Below are 25,686 nucleotides of genomic sequence, written 5' to 3' on the forward strand. Positions count from 1 at the left end.
CTGACCTCCGGCACCAGCCGGCTCCACTCACGACATGCCCACCATGTGGACGTCCAGCCTATCCTTGAACACCCACACCGATGGGGCCTCAGCCACCTCCTGTGGGAGCCCATTCCATACCCTCAGGGTCGTAACTGTCAGGAAGTGCTTCCTGGCATCCAAATGAAACCTTGGCTCCCTGAGCTTTGCTCCGTTGGAGCATGTTCTGCCTTCCTCTGCAGGGGAGAACAGGTCTCTACCCATCTCCATGTGACATCCCCTCACATACCTGTATGTTGCCAACATATCCCCTCTGAGTTTCCTCCAGGCTGAAGAGACCCAGTTCCCTCAGTCTCACCTCATACCTGATGGCCTTCTTGGCCCCTTCCAACTCTACTGTTCTAGGGGTCTATATTTTGGCTACAGACTCACAGAAGATGCTTTTTTTGCCATGATTTTTCTAGCTGCCTGCTCACGTGCCCTAGTTTTTCCTGCAGCATCAGAGTCTCCATCTTTAGGGCTGATTGTTGTGGGCTTTTGTCCCCCTGCCAGCTTTGAAGTAAGACTTGTTCAGGCAAGGAGAGGAATCAATGCCTCCTTCCAGCTTCTTTTTGTTCTGCTTCTCATATTCTATCCATGTGCCACGCAGCCCAGGCTGGCTCTTCCAAGGTTTTGCTTTCTTTTCTTCACACTGCCAGGTTTCCAAGCAACCCGCCCCTTTTGAGTGCAGAGCCTTTGGGTCGTTAATTGCTAGCATGAAAACCAAACAGTCCCTCCCCTCCAGCCCTGGTACTGAATTGCAAAATCCCTTGCAGCCCCAGGCAGAAGGCGAAGAAAGTCCGGACTGCACAGACGTAGCCCAGAGATGTCTTCTGGAAAGTGGGTTCCTCTTTGGCTAATATGGATGGGGACTCTGGTAGCCCTGAGCCAGCAAGCGCCAAGGTGAATATGTTGGGCAGGGGTGGGCTAGCTGGACTAAATCCTGTTTTTCCTTCAAGTCAACCTACCTCAACATGATGTCTTTCTGATATTTTGGATTTAAGCTCTCATCAACCCAAGCCAACATGGCTAGTGCTTGAAGATGATGAGAATTATAGCCCAAAACATCTAGACAGCACACAGTTGAAGAAGATTGATCTAAATAAAAGCTACTTTTAAAAAGACATGAAAAGAAAGAAAAAGGAGGGCCTCAGTGTTTCTAGGAACTATATAGCAAACAGAAGTTCAACAGGCGAAGCTTTCAGCATTATTATACTGCCTTATTGCATAAACCTTTGCCTGCTCTATTTCTGCCTGGTGCTGATGGGTTAAAGATGGCTTCTCCAACCCAGCATCCTTCCGATATGTCAGGATGACAACTCCTGTCATCTGCAGGCAGTATGGAGATGCTGGCTCTGGATGATGGGAGCTATCAGCCTGACACAACTAGATTTGGCTGATTTGGGAAGACAGGGATGAGGCACCCCCATGCAGCGGGCTGCTCAATAAGGCCATGTTCTGATGTTAGTTGATTTAGTTGTGTGATGGTGTTACTAGGCTGCTTTTGTAACTTAAAAGAAAAAGAGGCACAGGTGTTAGCACATATTCTCCCTTTCCCTTCTCTCTCTTTAATAATATTGTGCATTGTTTCATTTAATAATGTCTAGCTCCATGCATATTTTATTTTTAAAATACTGTACAGCAAGGAGGTGAGATAATTAGATTGTGCTACGATGTTTAGCAAATGCTAAGGAAACTATTCCACATTTTCAAATGTGTTTAATATTAAGTTATTTAATGCACTATTAATCATTTTGGCCTCTGATTTATTATACACATTGAATGCAATTTTGAGATGATGTGAAATGTAAACCTATGCATATTAACTCAAAGGTTAGCCTGATTAAATGTAATGGGGTTTACTCTTGAGTAAGTAAATGGCTAGACCATTTCAGGCTGCAATCGTCTGAGCCCCATTTAATGCAGTGAGACTGAGTATGGAGCATAGAAATGTGCATTTGCTCATGATTTTGTGTTAGCTTTTTGGAAAGTCATAAATCCCTGGACATGCAATATATTACTTTTTCTTAATGGGTGAGACCTGCCAGGATTAAGTGACCAGCAAGGGTTACACAATGATTTACACAGCATAAACGATGCAACTCTACACTACTCTATTTAGAAGTAAGTCCCATGGGGCATTTGAAGGTACCTACTCCCAGGTAAGTATGTTTAGAATTGCAGTTTCTTTGGTACAATGGGATTGCAGATCAGGACTGAAGTCTGTACTGGAGTACCTATAAATGACTACGTGAAATTTTTGCAGCTATGTGGTGACATGCAGCACCCCCACATCCTCACACACGTTCTTTCATAATCAACTCATTTATGCAAAATTGGAAATTCCAGAATTGTGCTCAGTTTTAAGAACCAGCAGAGACTGGGAAATTCAGCCATGGAGACTGCTGCCAACAACAATACTATGAAAGTACAGACATATATTATTTCCTCATGCACACACTGAACTGTTTTTGTTTAATTTTTAAAGGAGTGATAGAAATGAACTGTATGCACAACAAAACAGGATTCCGTAGATTAAGGCTTCGGTTCTCAGTACAGACTTACTTAGGAGTAAGCCACATTGAACTCAATGGGATTTACCTCTGAGTAAGACATACTTAAGATTGCACTGTAAGATGCCTTGCTAGTTCTAGCACTATCTTTCTAATCCTTCCCTTTTTAAAAACTCATCCTTTTTTCTAATTCAGGTTTTTTGTTTCTGATGTCAGCCAGCCAGATGTGTCACAACCAGGGAATGAGAGCTTGACAATTGCCTGTTGTTATATCCCCGACCTTACATCCTCTGATATTAATTTGAAACTGCACCTTACATCCTCTGATATTAATTTGAAACTGCTCCTTTTCCCTGGAACTGCACATTTGAACATGGTTGCACTTTTTAAAAGCCCAGCTCTGTTCCATTCTCCCCAGCAGTGAATCAGCATTCTGTTTTCCCCACCCTTGCACAGTCAGTGACTATTTATTTATTTAGAAAATTTCTATGCCGCCCCATTCGCCGAAGCCTCGGGGCGGCTCACAAATATATAAATTAAAATATTATAAAATAAAAATATAAATATAAAACAGGTTAACAATATAAAATAAGTTGCCCTGGCCAAAGAATAAAATAAATAAATAGTATTAACAGTTAAAATGACGTTTGAATAAAAAGGTCTTCGCCTGGCGCCGAAAAACAAATAACGACGGCACCAGGCAGACCTCTCTGGGGAGCGCATTCCATAAATTGGGCGCCACCGCAGAGAAAGCCCTCCTCCAAGTACTTACCCTCCTAATTTCCTTCATGGAGGGTTCCTGGAGAAGGGCCTCTCCCACAGATCTCAGGGGGCGAGCGAGCATATATGGACGTAAGCGCTCCTTCAGGTAACCAGGACCCAAGCCGTTTAGGGCTTTATAGGTCATCACCAACACCTTGAATTGGGCCCGGACTTCAATGGGAAGCCAGTGAAGCTGACGGAGGACTGGAGTCATGTGAACATAACGCCCAGTCCCCGTCAGCAGCCTGGCAGCTCTATTTTGAACCAATTGAAGTATCCGGACCGTCTTCAAGGGTAGCCCCACGTAGAGCGCGTTACAGAAGTCTAGGCGGGAAGTCACCAGTGCGTGTGTCACCGTCGCCAGGCAGTCGTACTCCAGGTAGGGGCGCAGCTGATGGATCAGCCGAAGCTGAAGGAAAGCGCTTCTCACCACTGCTGTCACCTGAGCTTCCAATGAAAGCTCTGGGTCGAGGAGCACTCCCAAGCTGCGGACCTTGTCCCTAAGAGGGAGTGCAACCCCATTCAGGACTAGGTTCAGTTCACCCTCACCGAAGCCCGATCCGCCAACCAATAGGACCTCCATCTTGTCTGGATTGAGCTTCAGTTTATTGGCCCTCATCCAGCCCATTACCTCGGCCAGGCACCGGTTCAGCACAGCCACTGCCTCACCCAGATTGGTGGAAAATGAGAGGTAGAGCTGGGTATCATCAGCGTACTGATGATTCCACAGCCCACACCTCTTAATGACCTCTCCCAGCAGATTCATGTAGATGTTAAACAGCAAAGGGGATAAAATGGACCCCTGCGGTACTCCATGGCATAGCTGCCATGGCGCAGAGCCATAGTCTCCCAGCACCACCTTCTGGAATCGGTCATTGAGATAGGAGCAGAACCACTGCAAGGCAGTGCCTCCAACCCCCAATCCCGCTAGCCTATCCAGAAGGATACCATGGTTGATGGTATCGAAAGCCGCTGAGAGGTCCAAAAGAACCAACAGGGATGCACTCCCCCTGTCCTTCTCCCTGCACAGGTCATCGTACAGGGTGACCAAGGCAGATTCAGTACTGTACTCGGGTCTGAAGCCGGACTGAAATGGGTCCAGATAATCAGTTTCATCCAAGAGAGCTTGGAGTTGTCCCACCACCACCCGCTCCAACACCTTGCCCAGAAACTGGATGTTGGCCACTGGTCTATAATTAGTGGCCATCTCTGGATCCAGTGACTCTTTCTTCAGGACCGGTCGGACTACCACCTCCTTTAAAGGGGCAGGTACCCGACCCTCCCTCAGAGAAGCGTTAACCACTTCCAAGATCCAGATCCCAATCCCGTGCTTGGAGTTATTTATTAACCAAGATGGGCAAGAGTCCAATAGGCAAGTGATGGGATGTACTCGTCCAAGCACCTTGTCCACATCATCAGGCCGCAATAACTGAAATTCATCCATTAATTTTGGACCAGATGGCGGCATTGGTATCTCCCCAGAAACCTATGAGTCACTAGTAGAGTCTAGCTCGTGACGAATCTGAGTGATTTTCTCCCTGAAATGCTTGGCAAAATCGTCACAGCGGGCCTTCGAGGGTGGAACCAGATCTTTCTTAGGACCTGGACGAACCAGGCCTTGCAGCACTCGAAAAAGCTCCGCCGGACGGCATTTTGAGGAGGCACTGGAAACGGAAAAGAATTTCTTTTTCGCCGCCCTCACCGCCACAGCATAGGCCCGATAATGGGCTCTCAAGTGTGTTCAGTCAGATTCATTCCGTGATTTCCTCCACCTACGCTCTAGCCGTCTCCCAGTCTGCTTCATCGCCCGCAATTCAGGTGTACACCAAGGGGAAGAGTGGGCTCTGCCCAACGGGAGAGGACGCTTAGGAGCGATCGTGTCCACAGCCCTGGTCATCTCCCTGTTCCACAGTTCAACCAGAGCCTCGACAGGAGCACCAGTCTTGTTAGCCGGAAACTCCCCAGGGCCTTCAGGAATCTATTCGGATCCATCCGGCTCCGGGGGTAGACCCACACAATTGGGTCCGCTCCTTTACAGAGGGAGAGGCCGCTCTCGAGCACAAACCTCACCAGGAAGTGATCTGACCATGACAGGGGTGTCAGACATAAATTCTTCACCCTCAGACCACCCTCTTCCTGCCCCGTCGAGAAAACCAGGTCCAGAGTGTGTCCACATTCATGGGTCAGGCCGGTGACATGTTGAGACAGCCCCATGGCAGTCATGGAGGCCATGAAGTCCTGAGCCACCCCGGTCAGAACAGTCTCGGCATGGAGATTGAAGTCCCCCAGGACCAACATCCTGGGGGTCCTCAACACCAGGTCCAAGACGATCTCCGTCAGCTCAGGCAGGGAGACTGTTGGGCAGAAGGGTGCACGGTACACCAACAGAATCCCCAATCTGTCTCGGTCGCCCAACACCAAGTAGAGGCACTCCAGCCCTGGCCTCGAAGGGACCAGGAGTCCCGTGAGGGAGATGGAGGCTCGGTAAACCAAAGCGACCCCCCTCCCCTCCCCTCCAGGCGTGAACGGTGCTGAACCAGATACCCAGCCGGGCACATTTGAGAGAAGGCGACATCCCCCGCCCTCCCGCCCAGGTCTCCCTTATGCAAGCCAGGTCGGCCCCCTCATCCACAATCAAGTCATGGATGAGGGAAGATTTATTGTGGACCGACCTGGCATTGAGCAGCAGCACCGTCATGCCCGAGGGGCGGTTGACAAGACTACCTGGAACCCTCTGGCTGGGGGCAAAACCAGAAGGAGGGACAGGTGTCAGCCATCTGTCCCTCCTTCTTCTACGCGGACATGTTAAGCCCCCACCGCTGTAACGTCCATTGCCCATGGCCACCCCAATGGCGGTGCCCCCGCACTCCCCAGGAAACACAAACATCGACATGGCCAGGGACGACTCCATAAAAACAAGTTAAAATACAATAAAACTTTAAAAACAATCAAAAACTCCCCATTTCCCCCCCCCCCAGTACAAAATTAAACTTCCCCCCACCAACCTAGTCCCCCGCCAGCCCAGCCCTGCACGGCCACGAACGGCCACAAACGGCAGCACCGCCCTTTGGCCGCTGGCCCCAGGCCGCGTCCGGCGGGTTAAGCTGGCGCCCGCCCACGCACCCCGCCCCAATCAGGCATTGCTTTCGCCGGCGCTGGCAGGGGGGGGGGAGCAGCGAGGGGCGCGGAAATCCATCCGGCGGCAAGATGGCAGCGCCCTCCTCCGTGCCGTCAGCGGCGGGCCTGGCATGGCCCTGGCGTCCTCCGTGCCCGGGGTGGCCCAGCGATGGTCGCAGGAGCGGCGTCAGCTGGCCCCCGGCTCGGCGGTGCGCCCCAGTCCGGCGGCAGCGACAGCGGCGACGGCGCAGCGCGGCAGGTGGTCCGAGTCGCGGAGCGCGGCAGATGTTTGGGGGGGGAGGGAGCTCCAAGCCCACCCAGCCCCAGGCCACGTCCCCAGCCCCAGGCCATGACTGTTCTGCACCCCCTGAATATCTTCAGTCCTTACTGGGTTGCTGTGGGAATTATTCCCCTACCAAATTTGACATGTCATGAGCAGAGCCAGCTGGAGCCAGGGGTCAGACTAGATGGTCCAGGTGGTCCCTTCTGACTTGCTCTGTTTCTATGTTTCTAAATTCTTCCTTGGTGTTCGCTGCTGATACGTCTCTCTTGTGTGTGGACGTACAATTTGACTACATAAACAACGACATTCCTCGTTGAAAATTGGAATTTATGTAATGATGTTCTCTTTGATTGGTTCTTGTCTTAGTTGTGCTTGGAGCAGAAACCTGAGCAGAGTCAGTGCACCGGAAAGATATTGTAGAGTTTGACAAAGTTCAGAAAAAGACAACTAAATAATGACCAACAGGCTGGACTAATTCCCCTTTGAGGAAAGGTTACAACGTCTGGGATAGTTTAGCTTAGAAAAAAGGAGAGTATACATTTTTCTCCCTCTCTTATAACATCAGACCCCAAAGGGGTCATCTTCTCATGATGATGAATATTGGTAGATTCTGGACAGATAAAAGGATTTTGTTGTCAGCTATGGAATTCACTTGCACAAATATAATGAGGACCATCAATTTGGAGAGCTTTAAAAGGGGATTGTCCCAATTCATAGAAAACAAGGTTACACATCCTGATGGCTATAGGTTGCCACCAGTATCATAAGCATTGCACCTTTATATACTAGTTGCTGGGGAACATGGGTAGAAGAGTGCTGATACATTCACATCCCGCTTGTGAGACTCTGTGGGCAGCTGGTCAGCCAGAACTGAATCCTGAACTAGATGGACCCTTGGTCCAGTCCAGCATGGCTCTTAAGTTCTTAGCCATTGAAATCAATGGGACCAGTTAGTCATGATTATCTACAATCTAACTCAGGGGTAGGTCATTTGCAGTCCACAAATCCCATCAGCCCTAACAAGTATAGCAAATGGGGATGGATGATGTGATTATAGGCCAGGCCATCTGGAGGGCCACAAGTTGCCCATTCCCGGTCTAATTAATTTCCTTGTAAGCATGATTAAACTTGGATCCAGTCCTTTTTATCCAGAATGTCAAGATATCCTGGACTGAACTCTCCTCCTTAAATCTGCTCTGATTAGCCCTCTTGAGCAAATAAAAGCTCCAGTGTTACAAAAAGGGCAAAAAATAAACAATCCCCTTCCCTCACGATCCACGATTTCAGGGCTGACTCCATGGCTCCCAGGGCCTTTGGGCAAGACACCTTCCGTGGACTCCCAGCTTCCATGAGTCGGCTGGCCTTCTCACTGCTGTGGTCTCCATCTGCTTGTGCCACTCTTACTTCTCATCATCCTTTCTCCCGCCTGCTCTTGCTTGCATGGCAGGCTGAGAGCCAGGGAGCATAGATCCCGGGGTGTCTCGCCACCATATTGTCTGACCAGAGGGAGAGGCAGCTGAAGGAACAGGGTGCAAGCCCAGTGGGCTTTTGCCAGGCCTCGGAGGACTATCCCAGCTCCTCTCCCTGCTGGTCACCTTTCCACACACATGAACCAGCCTTATAAACCAGAGCATGTGTGTGGAAGGTCCCCATTTTTTCCACCTGCTAGAAACTAGGTGGTTGCCATGCAAGCTGGCAGTGGGCCCCTGAGGCCTACAACCCACACTAGCTGAGGGAGGCGTGCTTGGCAGGCCGTGTTTTGGCCTGGTGGGTCACAACATTGATCATATTTTTGTCCTGAAAGGAGGTATAGAAATAATGGAACAAAAAAAAAAAAGATATTTCCCATTTGTGTGGTGAGCCTCCTTATCAGAGGGAGATGGGGACCTAAGAAACAGGCCTGCACAGACCATTTCTCTGACTGGAAGTCTCTAAGTCGGCTTTCCCTGACTTGGTGCCCTTCAGTTGATTTGGACTTCAAATTCTATCAGCCCCAGCCATCACAACCAATAGGCAGGAATGCTAGGAGTTATAATGGTTATTGTATTGCAATTATACCCTGCCATTTTCCCTCTTGTGATGAACTGAAGGCAGCTTTCATAGTCCTATTTTATCCCCACAGCAACCCTGTGAGGTAAGTCAGGTTGAGAGTCAGTGACAAAGTCACTCAGTCAGCTTCATGAAGACTAGAATAAGGATGTCTGCGCCCAGTACAACACTCTGAGGTTACACGGCTAGGAAGTCTGTGCTAAAGTCTTAGGGATTTTTTCCCAGACACGCTGCAAGGGCAAACTTAAGATATTTTGCTAACTGATTTATTACATTGTGTCATGGCTTCTCTTCAAGTGCACAGTACTGGAGGCCAAACAAATTATTTTGGTACCTGTGGCAGAAAAATCTCTCAAATTCCTCTCCCTGCTCCGTGGTAGTGAAAATACAATAGTTATATACTCGGCACACTCTCTGTATCTCTCAGGCCAGAGCTGTTTAACATAGATTAAACATTTAGCTATTTGAGCATTGCAACATCGAACTGTCTGGAGCATGACACTCAAAACCATCTGCCTAAGATGGCGGCCTTGTTCCGCCTAATGGTGGGGCAGTCCTCTCCAGCAGTCTGCGTGCGAAACAGAGTGATCTGCTACTGGGGTGGGGAGTATGCGTTTTCAAGGGAGTGCTGGGCAGAATTGGGGCCAGCAAAAATGATGGTTGGGCAGCTGCCAAGGGCCTGCACCGCAGCAAAGGGGTGCTGCCAAGAGCCCCTGGGCTTGCTCCACTGCCTCTTGCCTTGCACCTGGCTTCTTCTCTGGCCTCTTGCTCCGGCCCAGACAATGGCGGTGGTGGTGAGGAGATGCAGCTCTTGCCATGGTCTGGCTGCTCAGCAGAATAAGCAAGTGGGAGCAAGAGGAGGTGGTAAGGAGGTGGATGGAGGGAAGGGGGGCCTTTGAGGATGGCCTGCTGCAGGGCCTCCAAGAACCTGGAGCCAGCCCTGCCCAGAAGCCCAGGGAGCTGCTTACACCGAGCGAGGGCCATGGTTCAGTGTTTTGATAGCAAATGGCAGCAGCACTTCAGGGTTTTGGACAGAAACTTTTCCAGCCCCACCTAGAGATGCTGGGAACCAAACCCAGGACTGCGTTATGGCCTGTTCCCCACTGCTGTGACGGCAAAGGGACAATTTGTGCTAATGGAAAGTTCAGACAGCAAGTTTTTTGTTAATGTCTGGAAACAAAATAAGTCTTTTGTTTTCTCTCTACCATTTCTTTTTCCTAATCCAAGATTGCAAAATCCTGGGGAATTTGACTTTAGAATCAGGAATGGCTTGGTGGTAGTTGTAGGTTTAACCATACGTTATCTCTGTTTTTTCTCACTTCACAGGTTGCTCATGGTGGCCCCCAGTGTGGTGACGGTGGGGACCGAGGTGGGGGTTGTACTTCAAGTTGAGGGAGCCCCATCTGGGCTCTTTGGCACAGTTTTTTTCCAGAATGAGAATACCAGGATTAAATGCTCTCAGGAGGTGCCATTCAATCTTCAGTGCAGTGAGTGCATAGAAAAAGTAACCTTGAAGGTACGTGTGACAATGGGTCTTTGTATTTCCACCCCTGTGAGGAAGGACCCGGCTGCATCACAGGCTTAGTTGACTCTTCAGGATGATTCCACTGCCATCCATGTTAGCAGCCTTTAGTTTGAACACACAGACAATTCAGACTTACAATATGCACTCATGGAGGGGCAAAACCCTTTACAGGGTCTGTTTTAAAGAACCTTGTTCAGTTGCAGTTGTGTCCAACACTTTGCGACCCCATGGACAACATTCTTCCAGGTTCTCCACCATCCCCCGGAGTCCACCAAGGCCCACACACATCTCACCACTGATCCTGTCCAGCCACCTCAGGCTCTGCCATCCCCTTCTCCTTTTGCCTTCAATCGTTCCCAGCATCTTTTACAATGAGCCCTTCCTTCTCATTAGGTGACCAAAGAATTTGAGCTTCAGCTTCAGTATCTGTTCTTCTAAAGAGCAGTCATAACCTTAGGTCTGGGGGTCAAATCTGGCCTTGCAGAGCTCTCCAGATGGGCACATCCCCCTTCTCCTGATCACTGGTTCATCTGAAAGCTTCCAGTGCCTCTCCTAAGCTGCATTTCCTGGTAGATGGAGCTCTAAGGAAAAATATGGTAGCATGTTGACCCCACAGTTTTGCCTTCCTTCTACCCACCTCCAGAAGCTTATCCAGAATGGAATTTGGCCAGATTGAAAGATGTTCTGTATCCCTGTTCTAAACATCTTGAAAACTAGGTCAGAAGGATTGGCAGCCCAGTGAGAGAGTGTGACTGATCTCAGGCAGCGCCAAAGAACTAAATCAGCTCCAGAGTCCAGCTGGGTGTGTGTATCTAAGATCAGTAAATCTGTTCATCTTTAAGATGTAACACAACTCTGTCTTGCTTTTCTTCTGAATGAGACAGAATGTTCCAGAGAGGAGTTGAGGGAGGTTGAGGCAACCTCTATTCCTGGCCAACCAAGCCCAAATTGTGCATTTATTTATTTATTAGACTTCTATCCCACCCTTTTCCTTTTTTTAAAGAACTCAAAAATAGCCCACATAATTGTCCTCCTCCTGCTCTCAGTCATTTCCCCACAACAACAGCCCTGTGAGGTTGGTTGGGCTGAGCATCTATTTCTGGCCCAAAGTCACCCAGTTGGCTCCATGGCTGAGTGGGAACTAGAACCCAGATCCCCTGAGTCCCAGTCCCATGTTCTTAACCCCTATGCTACACTGGCTCTCAGAGTGGATTGGGTGCCTGCACAGAGCTTGGTTGTACACACCAAGTCCTCCCTTTTGACTTCCAGATTTAGGGCAATCTGTGGTTTGAGGGAATATCTGAAGTTTGCCTGCAACCATGCTTCAAAGCAAAGGCCTTAACTGAAAGACTAATAAAAGTGCTGTCTTGACAGGAGAGACTCCAGGGTTGCTCTTACAAATTGGTCTGAAATAATCTGCTGATGTTTGTGAGACATAGAAAAGCAGACTCATGGCCAATTAGGTGCTGACAGGCAGAAATTAGCTTTATAAGAACAGCAATGCAGAACTCGAAGTGGGAACTTGATGGGGAAAAGGGGATGTGCACAGCATATGGAGAAGAAGGTGGGGGGCCTGAAAAAGGGGAACACTGATGGGAGGCAGTCTGAAGTTCCAGTAATAAAAATTAAAATTGGCATAACCACTTTTCTTCTGTTCTATAGAGAGGCTTCCGCTTTTCACGTAGATGCTGAAAAGGGTATTTATACAGCTGTCAGTCATCCTACTTCACATGTTAATAGACAAAAAATTATCAAGGTTAAAAAGATAACAATTAGCAAGGGTACAGCTAGGTAGAGATTGGATTTATTGGTTATAGGGCACAATCCTATGCACATTTAGACAGAAAAAAAAAATCCAGCTCCCAGTATGGCCATACACTTTACTGAAATTGTAAAACGAACAATGAAAATTTCTCTCCTCTCCCCTACCATTGTCATTGTTTGCTTTCCAACTACTTCTATTGTTCGGATATGTTAGAACAAAAACAAAACAAAACAAAACATCCACTTACCAATCCTGATGAAAAAAGAAGCTTTTGCACTTTGAGCTCACTTAAATCACAGTACTATCTCGAGTAAAATGGAATTTGCTTCTGCAACCCTGATGCTCAACACAAATTTCTTAGGAATAAGCCCCATTTTCTTTTATCGGTGCATGTGCATGCATACACACACAAAGGCAATATGTTTTTGAAGCCAAAACAAGAACAATTAGCATTTGTGCACATGCCTGACTTTCTGCCCATTGATTACAAAGCATTTTTAAATATAGGAAAAAAGGATGCTATGGCAGGAAGTGGCTGTGCGTACTCAGCCCAGACTTCTTGCTACTGTCCCATCCCTTGCTGCTCTCTGGGTCCTTCTTTATGGGGGAGGGGAGGTAAGGCCCCAAGCCCAGCTCTAGCTGCATCGCTATTGATGCTCCTGCTGCTACTGATTTCCTGTGTACTGTATTTGCCTTTCCTCCCAAGAAGTCAGGATGGCACATAAGGAAATTGCCCTTTTTCCTCCTGTCAACACCAGTATGAGATCAGTTAGGCTGAGTGAAACAGAATTGTCCAAGAAACTTGGTAGCTGAGCCAGGATCCAAATTCAGCTGTCTTCAGCCCAAGGCTCTGCTCTTCTACCAGGGGAGGCAGACATCAGACTTACAGTATCTACTTTCTTTTTTTATTAGGACCTGCAATTTTAAAAAACCATTTATTTATTTAAAGTTTTCATATGCTGTCCAATACCACAGTCTTTGAATGGCTTACCAAAAAAACAACAACAACAACAACAACCCTGGCTTACAAAAAACTTAGCAACATACCAACAAACAACACACTGCATTAGCTGTAAAATCAAAGATAGAACCAGTTAAATATTAAAATGTCAGGAAAATAAAAAGGATTTTGCCCAACACTAAAAAGAATAAAGTGTCTAGCATCCTTCCTTTTGTTTTGTTTCCGTTTTTATGTCACCAGAATGCTCGGTTTTGCTTTTTTACTAGAATTCTGTAAGTGAAGCCAAATGCAGAAGACTTAAGGTTAGGATTAAAGAATTCTGAACCCAGAGTTTTGTTTTGAGTTCCAGAACTGAGTGGAGCTCATAGTACTTCTGCATAAAAATCCAAGTTCTCCCAAGCTTGGTTCTCCCAAGCTCTTTCCATCTCAGTAAAATACTAATTTAGGGTGGGAAGGGAGTCAGTGTCTTGCTACTGTTGCTAAACAATAAGGAGCCAGAAATCCTTGCTGATTTACTGCACTTCACTAGAGATCTACTGGCAGGTCCGAAACAACCACTGCACTATACTGTATTCACTAGTGTGGTGCAGCCCAAGAACATAGCACTGGAATGTTTCTACTAGCAGAGACATGGATCTGAATTGCCACTCCAGCCACCCCAGGATTCTCTGTTCCTTCCAAGCTTAGCTGAAATCCTCACATTAACTGATTGATTTTTCTTAGCAAGAATGTATTCTTCCCTGTTATAATACGGAGAGGCTTGGTTTGGTTTGGAATGGCCAATTAAGATCCGGCCACTTTACAAAAGCCCAGGTCCTCGTGAAGAGGAAAACTGCCAGAATTGTTTTGTTGAGATGAATCAACACAGCAGCCTGAATTGTTGGACTCTTCTTTGCGGGACAGGGAAGTGTGTATGGCAAAAGCCATGATGAGCAGTTGCAATTTGCAGTGTAGCATTTCATCCCCGACCGCACTGTTTGGCTCTTCTAAGGTGGCCCTCACCGTGGAAGCTCCATGCTTTGGAAAACAAACATTTTGAAATGTTGACACTGAATTATTAATCTGAACTACAGTGCTGCTGCTGCTGCTTTTACTCACCTCATTTTCATTTCATATAACCAGGGTCTGGGAGAGTGATGTAAGGATGGTGCTTGGCTCTTTTGGGGAATTATCAGAAGACAAGGTGCTAAAATCATTCCTGCTGTGCCATACCATTTCAGACTGCGAATGGGAAGTTTGCACCACTGAATTCGCTTCTGTAACAAAAAAGGACGATTCTTCTAACCCGGACTTTTCCCATAAATTGTGCCATCCAGGAACATTTCCTGGTGAGAAAGCATTCAGTCATGCAAATGCCATCCAGCAGGGGTCAGTGCAGGACGTCAGATCGCTTAGTTTGCTGTTTGCAAGGGTGGCCTTTTCCTCCGGAGGTCTTGGCCGACCTTCAATGTCTCCGCTTTCTCGCTGTTGCAGGTGACTCATGCTCTCTTCGCCCAGTGTGGTCTGAGTGGCCAGCGAAGGGACCGCTACATCCAGCTTGTTGCCCACAGTGCCCAGCTCCCCAGCCCCAATGGCATTCAGACCCTCAACCTGCGCTGGAGTTCCCGGCGCGGGTACCTCTTTGTGCAGACAGACAAGCCGATCTACACTCCTCGGCAAAAGGGTGAGTCCATCTTTAGCCTCCTTCCTAGTCCAATTGTATTGTCCTGTTTATTTGAATGGACGCTTTCCTTCATCCTGCCTGTCTATATTACCTATAAAAAGAAAAATGGGTGTGGGTCTGGATGTCATTACAATGGTGCTAAGGGCATAAAACATAGACACCTGGAACTTGCCATGCATACTGAAAGGGCTCTCGGGGCATGTTTGTTTATTAGATTTATATCCTGCTTTTTTCTTATGAACTCAAAGTGGCTCACATAATTCTCCTTCTCCTGCGCTCAGTCTATCCCAAAACAACAACCCTGTGAGGTAGGCTGGGCTGGGAGTCTGTGACTGGCCCAAAGACACCCAGTTGGCTCCATGGCTGAGCAGGGACTAGAACTCAGGTTGCCTGAGTCCCAGTCCTGTACTCTTAACCACTGCACCACACTGGCTCTCAGGTACATAGGCATGTATTATAGTTATTTCCCTCCTTTTTCCCTCCTAGGAATTCAGGGTGGTTTCCATAAGTCTTTTGTTACTTAGGGTGGCCCAAGAAGACAATCTGGTGATAGGCATTGGTGACTTATCTTTTTTCCTCCTCCCAACCAACTGGACAAGGGTATGTGCGAGGAGCCACAGTTTAGTCTGTGCAGGAACTAGCTCTGAAAGAACGTGGAGAGCTGACTTAGCTCTCTGTAGGAAATCCTGTGGTCCTGCAGATTTCCTCTAAAAGTCAGCTGGAAAACAAATCTGTTGGGGTGCTAACTCAGTGCTTCCACATCCTATGACTCAGTGGCAGAGCTCCTGCTTTGCATGCTGAAGGCCCAAGAATCTGCTCACGGCAATTTCAGATGGCTCTCGAAAATAATCCTACCGAATCCTTGAAGAGCAGCTGCCAGGCTGTGCTGACTAAAGTGGGCAAAATGGACCAAGGGTCTGACGTGGAATAAAGCAACTTCTGTGTTTCTATTGTCAGCCTGTATATATGCAGCAATGACGTTTGTGTCACAGACACACTGTATGTCTCCAATAACTTCCTTCTAAGGCAGTTGGTAATCCTGAAATATCTCACTGCTTGGAAATGTGGTCTTTAACAGTATGTCCTTTTCTCCTCCACTGTTAAAAGTGTCTGCCTTAGCAGATTCTTGCTTGCTTATTTATTTGTTTGTTGTGTTGAAGAAACAATAGAATGGTTCTTAGGAAATTAACCTTAATGTTGAAGATCCAGTTGAATGATTCCTTTATGAAGAAAGGTTACAACATTTGGGACTGTTTAACTGAGAAAAAAGTCAAGTAGGACGGAGATATGTTAGAGGTGTACAAATTTATACATGGTGTGAAGAAAGTGTTTATTCCTCTCTCCTAATATTAGAATCCCTTGATTGGTGGGAGGTTCAAGACAGATTGAAGGAAGGACTTCTTCACACAGTGCATGTGGAACTCACTTCCATGAGACATTCTGATAGCTGCCAGTTTGGACAGATTTAAAAGGGGATTGGACAAATTCATGAAGGAGAAGGCTATTAATGTCTCTGCCCCCAGTTTCAGAGGCAGTGCACCCATACACACTATTTATTTTATTTTATTTTATTTTATTTATTAAAACATTTCTATGCTGCCCCATTCGCCGAAGCCTCGGGGCGGCTCACAACATTAAACGCTAGTTCCTGTTGCGCTCACGTCCTGCTTGTGGGTTTCCCATGGGCAGGGGACTGGCCACTGCATGAACAGAATACTGGATTAGTTGGGCCCTTGAGCATGGCCGTTCGTAGTTTGAGGCTATAATGATACACAGAGAATCTCTCTCTCTCTCCCCCCGCCCCGCTTCCATCACGCACACACACATTCACATGCAACCCAGGAGCCCTTGGTTTTTATTCCCATGCTCACATTTGGTTTGTTAATTCTAGTGAATTTCCGAGTCTTTGTCCTGGATCACAAATTGCGGCCAACCGCTGAATCAGTCCTCATCAATATTCAGGTAATGAGACTCTTGCTCAGGTTCAGAAAAAGGAAGCTCTGGTTGGGGCGTGGAGGTGGGAAAATTTGCTTATGTGAACCTCAGTGCTTTTTTAAAACCTCACCACCTGTTTGTCTTTCTGACTTTTGGTTTGTATCAGAACCCCCGGGGTCTTCAGGTCCGGAAAGCTGAGTTGATGCCAATGAATTTTGTGATAAATAGCCACCTAAAAATCCCCGATATCTCTGAGTAAGTCTGACCAGCACCATAATCAGGTCCAATCTGTCAGAGCAGGTAATGTACAGCAGCCCTCAGTATTCTGGTGCCTGCAGATGGGAAGCACCACAGCATTCATTGCTCTGGCTAGGTGAGGCTTGTATAAGCAAATGCCTAAGAAGGCAACATTCCAGGGGCTCTGCATGAATGCTACTAATATTTTTTCATTCTGTACAAACAAATGGATCCATAGTCTCTCCTCGTTGTACCATATAGCAAAAGGGAACTTAAAGAACTGGAAGGCTGTTTTGCAGGAGCTGGTTCCAAAACCGCCTCTTCCCTCTCTCAAGGCAACATCCTAACAACCCAAACATCCCTAACCACCCAAACAAACATCAGGCTGAGATAGGGAGGTTAGAAACAGAGCATGTTCAGAAGGGGCCTCCTGGGCTGTCTAGTCTGACCCCCAGCTCCAGCCGGCTCCGCTCATGACAGACCTACCATGTGCATGTCCAGCTGTCCTTGAACACCCGCACCGATGGGGCTTCAACCACCTCCCATTGAAGCTCATTCCATACCTTTGGGGTCCTAACTGTCAGGAAGTACTTCCAGGCATCCGCCTTGAATCTTGGTTTCCTGAGGTTCTTTTTATTTTTATCCGGGAAGAACCTCCAATGCCGTTAGCAGCTGCAAGGCGCACATGGTGGGGCTGGAAGGTGCAACAGTGGATGTTGGAGCTTTGCACTTCGCTCCTGGCCCAGGAACTCTGACCAAGAGAAAAAAGAAAAGAGTGCTGACACCAAATATAAAGAATGTAATTGGTTTGACCCCTGAGAGCGCCAAAGTTTTCCAAATTTTTGGAAGCTCAGTCTGAGATTTCAGTCATTGCTTCACATTTTTCGGGGGTTAAACTATAGGATTGATTGTAACTTTAAGGCACGGTTGCCAGTTTTTTGGAAAAAACGTTCTGGCCTGATCCTGTGTTTCTGCTAATCGCTTAATATGCAAAAGTTAACCTTGGAAATGCTTGAAAATTGTTGATGCCTGCAGTTGCTGTTAAAGGCAGAAAAAGCAGGGGCTGTTTGGCAAGTTAGCAGCTCTAATGTCAGACTAAAACCAGGAAGCAAAGGCCTACCCTAGGATAGTCAAAGGCTTGCATCCATCCACTAGAACTCTTTGCTTCTGTTTTTCTTTGATCAGTAGACCTCTATGGAGCATGGCCACAAACCGCCCTTGAAAGTCTCCTGAGGTCCAGATGTGCTTGCCATGGAACAGCCTTCAGCTCGCAGCAGCCTCAGCTAGTTGGGAGCTTTGGTCCAGCACATCTGGCGGGCACCATGTTAGGGAAGACTGCTGTACATCACAGGGTGAGGAGAGCCTCTTGAGGGAGCACAATTTCAGACATGCAAACATCACTGAGTTTGTCCTGCCCTTTTGTCTTACTGCTTCCCTCACAGGCCTGGCATTTGGCGCATCACAGCCCAGTTTGTCAACTCACTGGACTCCAACACAACAACAGAGTTTGAGGTGAAAAAATATGGTATGTTTCTGGAATGATAGCACATTTTCTTGCTTGGATAGATGCTCAGAGTTTCTAAGAGCTGTGTGGCAGGTTGCAATTCAAGAAAGTGCAAACGTTGACTGCATCCTGGAATTGCAGTTAATTTTTTAATTAAAACAAGGCGTTTCCTGAGAAAGCAATTGATTCAAAACAAACAGCTCTGAGTATTGCTGAATAGATAGTAATGGCCTGGTTTAGCATGATGCAGCTTCACAAAGCTAGCTCCAGGGGGTGGTGAGGCTGGGCATATGTCAGGGCCTCAAGTGTAGCCACATCACTTTTCATCACAAAGCCACCAGAAGGGGATAAGTGCCATCTCACCTGGCTGCAGCAGAAGGAAAGGAGAGCGAGTGAGGCCCACCCAGGTGACAGACATGAGAGACATGTCCCCCCATCGCAGCATCTCCACCATGCTTCCCATTAAATATCCCTGACACGGAGATGAATCAAGCCAGCTTGAGCAGATCATGTTCCCCATGCCTGGGGCTATCACAGATGAGACCCTGCTCCCAGCTGCAGCACGCAATGATCCTTTTCTGCCCTGCCTGGGATTCCCTAGAGTTTCCCAGAAGCTCTTTAGTGGCTGCACAAAGTGTTTCTATGGGAATAATAAGGGAAACCGTACCTGTCAAGCTCCCCCTTGTCTGCAACTTTCATTTAGTGCTCCCCCATTTTGACGTGACGATTGTTCCAGCACGGAAATATATTTTGGTCTCTGAACAGCAGGACTCTGACTTGGAAATTGGCATTCGGGCTAAGTAAGTTGTATTCAGGCTGCTCTTTATGATAACGTTAATGAATTAAAATGTTTTGCATCCCATCTTGCAAGTACTTACTGCAAAATGAAACAATGAATGCCTTCCCCAACCCCGTGTCATCTACACAGGGCTGTAGAGCTAGACCTTACCCCATTCCTAGCAAGCAAAGCCACTGCTCTCTGGGGGATGCTGGGAGGTGTAATGGTTGGAGGGCGTCCAAGTAGGAAAGGGGCATATACAGAAACCAATAATGCAGGTGAGTTAAAATCCACCATTTATTCAGGGTGAGCCCCCCACCCTCGGCACCTGGCCCCAAAAAGGGGAGATTTGTGGTGATAGCTGCCTAAAATGAACCAGCTCAAGCCTGCCCTCCCCCCTCAATTGTTGCGGGTACTTCTGGCTCATGGACGGTGTCGTCCTGGGGAGGAGAGTCTCCTGTATCCATGGATGCTCTCCACATGGCTGAAAGCACAGGCCACATGCCCTTTGGTCTAAGCAAAGGGATTTGCACCTTTAGCACATGGATCCATTTCATATTGGATGGATCCGTTTCATATTTGCACCTTTAGCACATGAATCCACATGGATCCACACTGGAGAGCCAGTGTGGTGTAGTGGTTAAGAGCATGGGACTGGGACTCAGAGGATCTGGGTTCTAGTCCCCGCTCAGCCATGGAGCCAACTGGGCCAGTCACAGACTCTCAGCCCAACCTACCTCACAGGGTTGTTGTTGTGGGGATAAGATGGAGGAGGAGAATGATGCAAGCTGCCTTGAGCCCTTTGTAGGAAAAAGGCAGGATATAAATCGCAATATAAAATAAATAAATAAATAAATAAAATGTTCTACAGCGGTACTCACCCTGGAGAGGCAGAATCACTGAGCAGGCTAGAAGCTGAGGTGCTCCTGAGGGTGATTCCATACTTTTAAACATAACAGTGGCAGTGGGGAGACATGGGGTTTTTTTAAACCAAGTTTTGTCTTGTAGTTTTAAACTTTTAATCTTTTGGAGACAGCTCTGAGAGAGCTTTAATCTGGGCCAGATAAAAACGTTGCTGTCGTTGCTGTTGTAAGAAACTCCTCCTCAGCTAACCCTTTGTCTTCTGCCTGGCTTCCACTCCCTCTTCAACAGATTTTTCTACGGGAAGGGGGTCACTGCCATGGCTTACGTGCGTTTTGGCGTCACTGATGAGAACGGGGAAAAAATCTATATTTCAGGACTGGAGCAACAAGTCTCGGTAAAAGAACTCAGGCTTTCATTGTTTTCCGTTGTTTTTAACGTTTTCTTGTTCATCATAAAGGCTTTATTTGTAAGCTATGGGCCACATGGGAGCGCATAAATTTTAAGGGAGCAGTGCTGCCCATTGTGTCCTTGATGCTGTTTAGCCCCCACATGTGAAGGCTTGTAAACCTTGCAAATCATAAGGCTTGTATCCAGTGCAGCACGGCAGAAGTGGTGGAATTATCTTCACCTTGCCCCACACCTCTTGCTTAAGCAATGGCCCATAGCTGCTTGCAAAATGGCACTTTCTGCCCCTTGGGGTCAGTCTGGGATGGCTGAGTGGCCACTTCAGGCCACTCCAAGCCAACCATAACACATGGCAGTTCTAATCTGCTCCCCTTCCTGCCCCTTGAAACACCTGCTTTACCCCCTCCCTGTGGGTAAACTTAGAGAGGCCGCCAGCATAGTTGTGCCAGCTGCTTAGGGGGTATACAGGAGGTGTGGGATGTGGATTCCCAGCCCCAAGATCAGAGTGCTGTCTCTGGCCTCAGATCTGAGACTCCAGATTGTCCTGTGCTTCCTGCTGTGAGGTCTACAGGCCATAGGATTGCTCTCTAAATAAATCAAACAAAACCTCAGCAGGAGAACTTAAAAGGCTCTAGCAGCTGCAGAAATGTGGGTAGGGACTGTATGAATATGGTGGGCAGGGAATAGGGAACCATATGGGAGGTGGATAAAATGGGGTATTATGGAGGAGGCTTGGCTGGCTGGCTTGAGCCAGGAACAGGAGTTGGCACCATGTGTTCCAGATCCCGCTTGTCCCTTTTGGTATTCTGTTTTGTCCAGCTTCTCTCTTAATTAGTGACTTGCCAAATCAGGCCCGAACAAAGAAATAGCCAGCTGCTGCCAGCACCCGTTCCCACAGCCGACCCAACCATTAAACAGAGCAAGGTAGCTGCTTCAGGCAGCAGGTCTGGCTGCCCTGCACAGCAGCAAAATGCAGAGCGTTTATACTTGTTGCTGTTGTGTTTTTGCTGCCAGGGATGGGAAGAGGTGCTTTTGGAAGTTCTGCCTCACATACCAGAAATAACCTAACTGATCTCTGGTGCTGCGTGCCTTGACCCGGTGGGGTGGGGGCCTCCTCGCTGTTCTGCCCCAGGGAGAAAAGTGCCTTGGGCCAGCAGTGCCCTTTCCCATCCTTAGCACCTACACCTGATGGATAGATGAGGGTCCTCTGTTTTGGGGATCTCCCAACACCATACCCACTAGTTCCCCTGCTCTCCTGATTTTTCTTTCTTCAGATTTCTATTTCACTTTATTGTTTTACTTGGGATGTTGGCATTCCACAAAGTGAAGTTCTGCCCTCCAGTGCCACCTCCAAGTTCAAAGGAGTGGCTTTACATTGTGCAGCTTCAATCCTATTTCTGCCTTGTACTTAACGTTCCTGGACTCATTACTTTTCTTCTCACTGTTCGCCTTCTGAGAAATCAGTTTTGTGACTAGCTGTGCCTATCACGGCAGCCGTTTAGTGGAAGGTTGCCCTCCGTAGCAACCATTCCATGAGAGCACAATGCCAGACATTCCCAGTGGCCCAAAAAGGCCTGGGGAAAGCCTGCAGTTGCTTGCCTCTTTTATACCTCCCCCACAACTCTTCTGCCCTCGCTATGGAGCATCACTCCATCCTTCTTTCGAGACCCAGGGGAAATGTGCTTGCAGCCAACCTTAATATTTATCCTGTACCTTACATCTTGACAACACATGACCCATCTGAGGCCTTCCTCTGAATCCCACCTTGTAGGGAGGCTTGGCTAGTGGCATCAAGGAAGGCATCCATTCCAGTGACCATGGATGATCTTTACCCCAAGGCCTGTTGGTGTTGTTAGTCACAAAATTGCATCCACCCCATCACGACCCCATGGACAACACTCCTCCAGGCCTTCCTGTCCTCCACCATCCCCTGGAGTCCACCCAAGCTCACACCAACTGCCTCAGTGACTCCATCCAGCCACCTCATCCTCTGCCATCCCCTTCTTCTTTTCCCATGAATCGTTTCCAGCAGTAGGCTCTTCTCCAGTGAGTCCTTCCTTCCCCCAAGGCCTACCCAGTGCCAATTTTGCTGCCTTCTCAGCACAATGTTAAGACTGCTCTCCATGCTGAGGCATTTAATGGAGTTAGCTAGTATGCAAGAGTAGGGGTTATGTCAGCTTTTTTTTTCTTACTAGCAGATCTAGCTGAATTGAACTTGTCCTAGTTGCTCAAATGGTTTTACATTCTATTTTAAATGTTGCAATGTGATTTATTGCTGTTTTATTGCATTTCTGTGTTGTCTGTTAGTGTTGCTAACCTCCCAGAGCAGCATAGAAATAAATACATATTTTCCTGTACCCCTGCCCTAATTCCATCCTTATCAGGTGACTGAAGGCCTTGGTTCAGTGACCCTAAAGCAAAGCCTTCTTTCCGAGAAATTAGGGCGCCCTCTTCAGGACCTGGTTGGAACAGCGCTCTACATCGCCGTGACAGTCATAGAGAGAGCGAGTAAGTTTGGATCAGGGAACTCCACTTGGAGCATGTCTAACAGTAATGCTTAGCCAAAACTGATCAGATGCCTTTGTGTTTAGCAGTTTAGGCTTGATATTTTTCTTGCTTTTCCTCTCTTTCTTTTTTTCCAGCCCTAATATGATGTGCAGTGTTTTTCAGCTAATATTGTGAAATGCTCAGCTCTGCACTAAAACTCAGGATGCCTAACATGATCGCTCTTGTGAGATTTAAAACTCCTTGAGACAGGATTCGAGTAGGCACAAGCAGTTTATTCCATACAAAAAGCGTTTGCAAAGGCTGGCTCAATGCCTCAGTTGCCTGAGGAACAAAGAGCAATTATTTCAAACATCAATGAGATTATATACATTCCTTTCCCCGATGCTCAAGACTATCCCCGCTTCGCCATTGGCTGGTTACTAAGAAGTCACAATCTTCCTCATCCACCTATATCATACTACTCCTTAATATGTTCCCCCCTCCCGCTCATACATCCCACGTTCATGCTAATGAGCCCATTACCTATGAGAGGTGTGTCATTTACTATTCATAAACTTATTACGCGTGCACTCTATGCCTTTTAAAAGTTCAACAGGCCAAAGTGGCCTTGAAAATTCTTACTTGACGCCAAAATGTTTCTTAAATCTTGTGGGGAGGATGAGATAATGAGAACAGGCCTTTCTCCAGGCTGGTTATCGCCAGTTGTAAAGTAATCCGTTGTCTGCTCTCCTCCACTGAACGTGACAGTTTTACCACTGTCCCCCAATTTTACCCCTCCTGGCATTTTTCAGGACTTTTGATGTAAGAAACAATATTGCTCTTAGAACAACCATTTACATGTTTTGATTCTCAGGCTTTTTGGCCTTAAGAGACTTCAATGATCCTGTCCTATTCCTGTTTTTCACCCTTAACACTTAATAACAGTAACTTTTCATTTCTCACACTCTGAATTACCCTTCTTGCTATGCGGAGCCTGACTGTGGGGCAGATCTGGGCAATGTGGTTTACTTGAGCTTGTTGGAAAAGAAGAGAAGAGAAGAGAAGAGAAGAGAAGAGAAGGAAAATGTATTCTGCTGGATGCTTGCAGTATCTTTATTTATTTAAGTGTTAGATTTATATCTTGCTTTTCCTTACAACAAACTCAAAGTGGTGTACATCATTCTCTTCCTCCTGCTCTCAATCTTATTCCCACAACAACAGCCCTGTGAGGTAGGTTGGACTGAGAGTCTGTGACTGGCTCAAAATCACCCAGTTGGCTCCATGACCAAGCAGGGACTAGAACCCAGATCACCTGAGTCCCAGTCCTGTACTCGTAACCACTACCCCACAGTGGTGCTCTTACTTGAGTATCCCACTCTTTGTATGTTTGTATCCAAGAGAGGAGTCACATCTGTTTCCTTTTCTTCACTGATTGCTCCTTCATTCCTACAGGTGGAGAATTGGAGGAGCAGGAGCTTTCCTCTGTGAAGTTCGTGTCATCTCCATACACCGTGGACCTGTCCAAAACCAAGCGCTATTTTGTGCCTGGTGCCCCCTTTGAAGTGGTGGTACGTCTGCAGCAGCGCACATGTTCTGTCTTATGTTGTGTTGTCTTGTGTTGTGACAAGGGAAGGGCCTTACTCCACTCTTGTTCACTATTTTTTGCTCCCAGGAGGAGTGGGTTGGGTGAAAGCAGCTGAAGTTAGACGTGGGCCTGGTGGGGCTGTTATACACGGTTCTTTATCTTAGACTGTACTTAGACTAGAGAGCCCTTCAAATACAGCCCTGCCCACTGTGAAAGAAGACAGCCAGGCATCTACTTCCTTCCGGGCAATATACATGCATTTGTGGATTGGCTCTTTTGTGAGCCATCCCAAGGCTATATGCAATGGGACATGGGACGGCATACAAAAACGCTACATAAATAAATAAATTTACTCATCCGTTGTATCTGTTCAATGCCTCTTGAAAATATGCCTATTCACAGGGCCCTTTGCTTACCTGAGAGGGGCTCTGTTCCTTTCCTGTTTTATTGTTACAGTATTCTTACATTGTTTTAGATGATCAAGGGCACAGTCCTCTGGTCTTCCAAAGTTGTCTAGGGGCCACTGGATGATGCAGAGTCCCAGTACTGAGGCCCTGTGAGCCTAGAGGTGGAACTTTGAACTGCCCCCCCCACCCCCACCAGCTGTGGAAAGAAACATACCAGCTTCCTCCCTGAGGCTACAAATATAGGCCTCAAAGCGAACAAAAAGAGGCTTGCCAGCAGCAGAGAAGGGAAGAGTCTGGGGCTCTTTGGTCCCTCAGACTCCTTTCCTCCCCATCACTGGTGCTTAATCTTGATGGTGGAGATTGATTTGGTTTGTAACCCACCTTTCTATGAAGAAACATGTTGTATGTTCCTACCAAGACATCTTAATGCAAGCTGCCTTGGGATTTCAATATATTAAGCAGTATGGAAATATAAATAAATAAACAAACAAACAAACAAACAAACAGCAACTTCAATGTGTATATCAGAAGCCATATGTCATAAACTTTTCTGGTTGTTTTTCTTTGTCTTCCAGGTGTCTATTTCACTCCCAGATGGTACACCTGCCAGCCACCTTCCAGTCCACTTCTCAGCTCAGATAACCGGAGCCGCATCTGTTGATGATGTCCAAATGGACAGCGACAAAAAGGGGCTTGCAATGCACAAAATCAACATTTCTCCCAGAGCTACAGCAATCACCATCACGGTATAGGCCCCATGGCCCTGTTAAGAAGTGGGAAAAGGAACAGGAGGAGGGGGGAGAAAAGGCAGTTGGATTAAGGTAGGGG

General features: G+C 47.3%; 1 protein-coding gene across 1 annotated transcript in view; it reads left to right on the forward strand.

Annotated features, from left to right (window-relative positions):
• The first annotated feature begins 807 nt into the window (after positions 1-807).
• LOC123035079 (complement C4-like) overlaps positions 808-25,686 on the forward strand; it is a 73,370-nt gene continuing 48,491 nt past the window's right edge. Inside the window, exons 1-11 of the mRNA XM_044452918.1 lie at positions 808-921; positions 10,069-10,258; positions 14,467-14,656; positions 16,548-16,618; positions 16,758-16,846; positions 18,271-18,353; positions 19,036-19,132; positions 20,263-20,368; positions 22,764-22,887; positions 24,319-24,434; positions 25,434-25,604. Of these exons, the coding sequence (XP_044308853.1) occupies positions 845-921; positions 10,069-10,258; positions 14,467-14,656; positions 16,548-16,618; positions 16,758-16,846; positions 18,271-18,353; positions 19,036-19,132; positions 20,263-20,368; positions 22,764-22,887; positions 24,319-24,434; positions 25,434-25,604 (1,314 nt within the window). The 5' untranslated portion in view covers positions 808-844. The remainder of the gene's footprint in view (positions 922-10,068; positions 10,259-14,466; positions 14,657-16,547; positions 16,619-16,757; positions 16,847-18,270; positions 18,354-19,035; positions 19,133-20,262; positions 20,369-22,763; positions 22,888-24,318; positions 24,435-25,433; positions 25,605-25,686) is intronic.

This window comes from Varanus komodoensis, unplaced genomic scaffold (assembly GCF_004798865.1).
Source record: "Varanus komodoensis strain SLA01 unplaced genomic scaffold, ASM479886v1 scaffold76, whole genome shotgun sequence".
In the NCBI taxonomy this organism is placed as follows: Eukaryota; Metazoa; Chordata; class Lepidosauria; order Squamata; family Varanidae; genus Varanus; species Varanus komodoensis.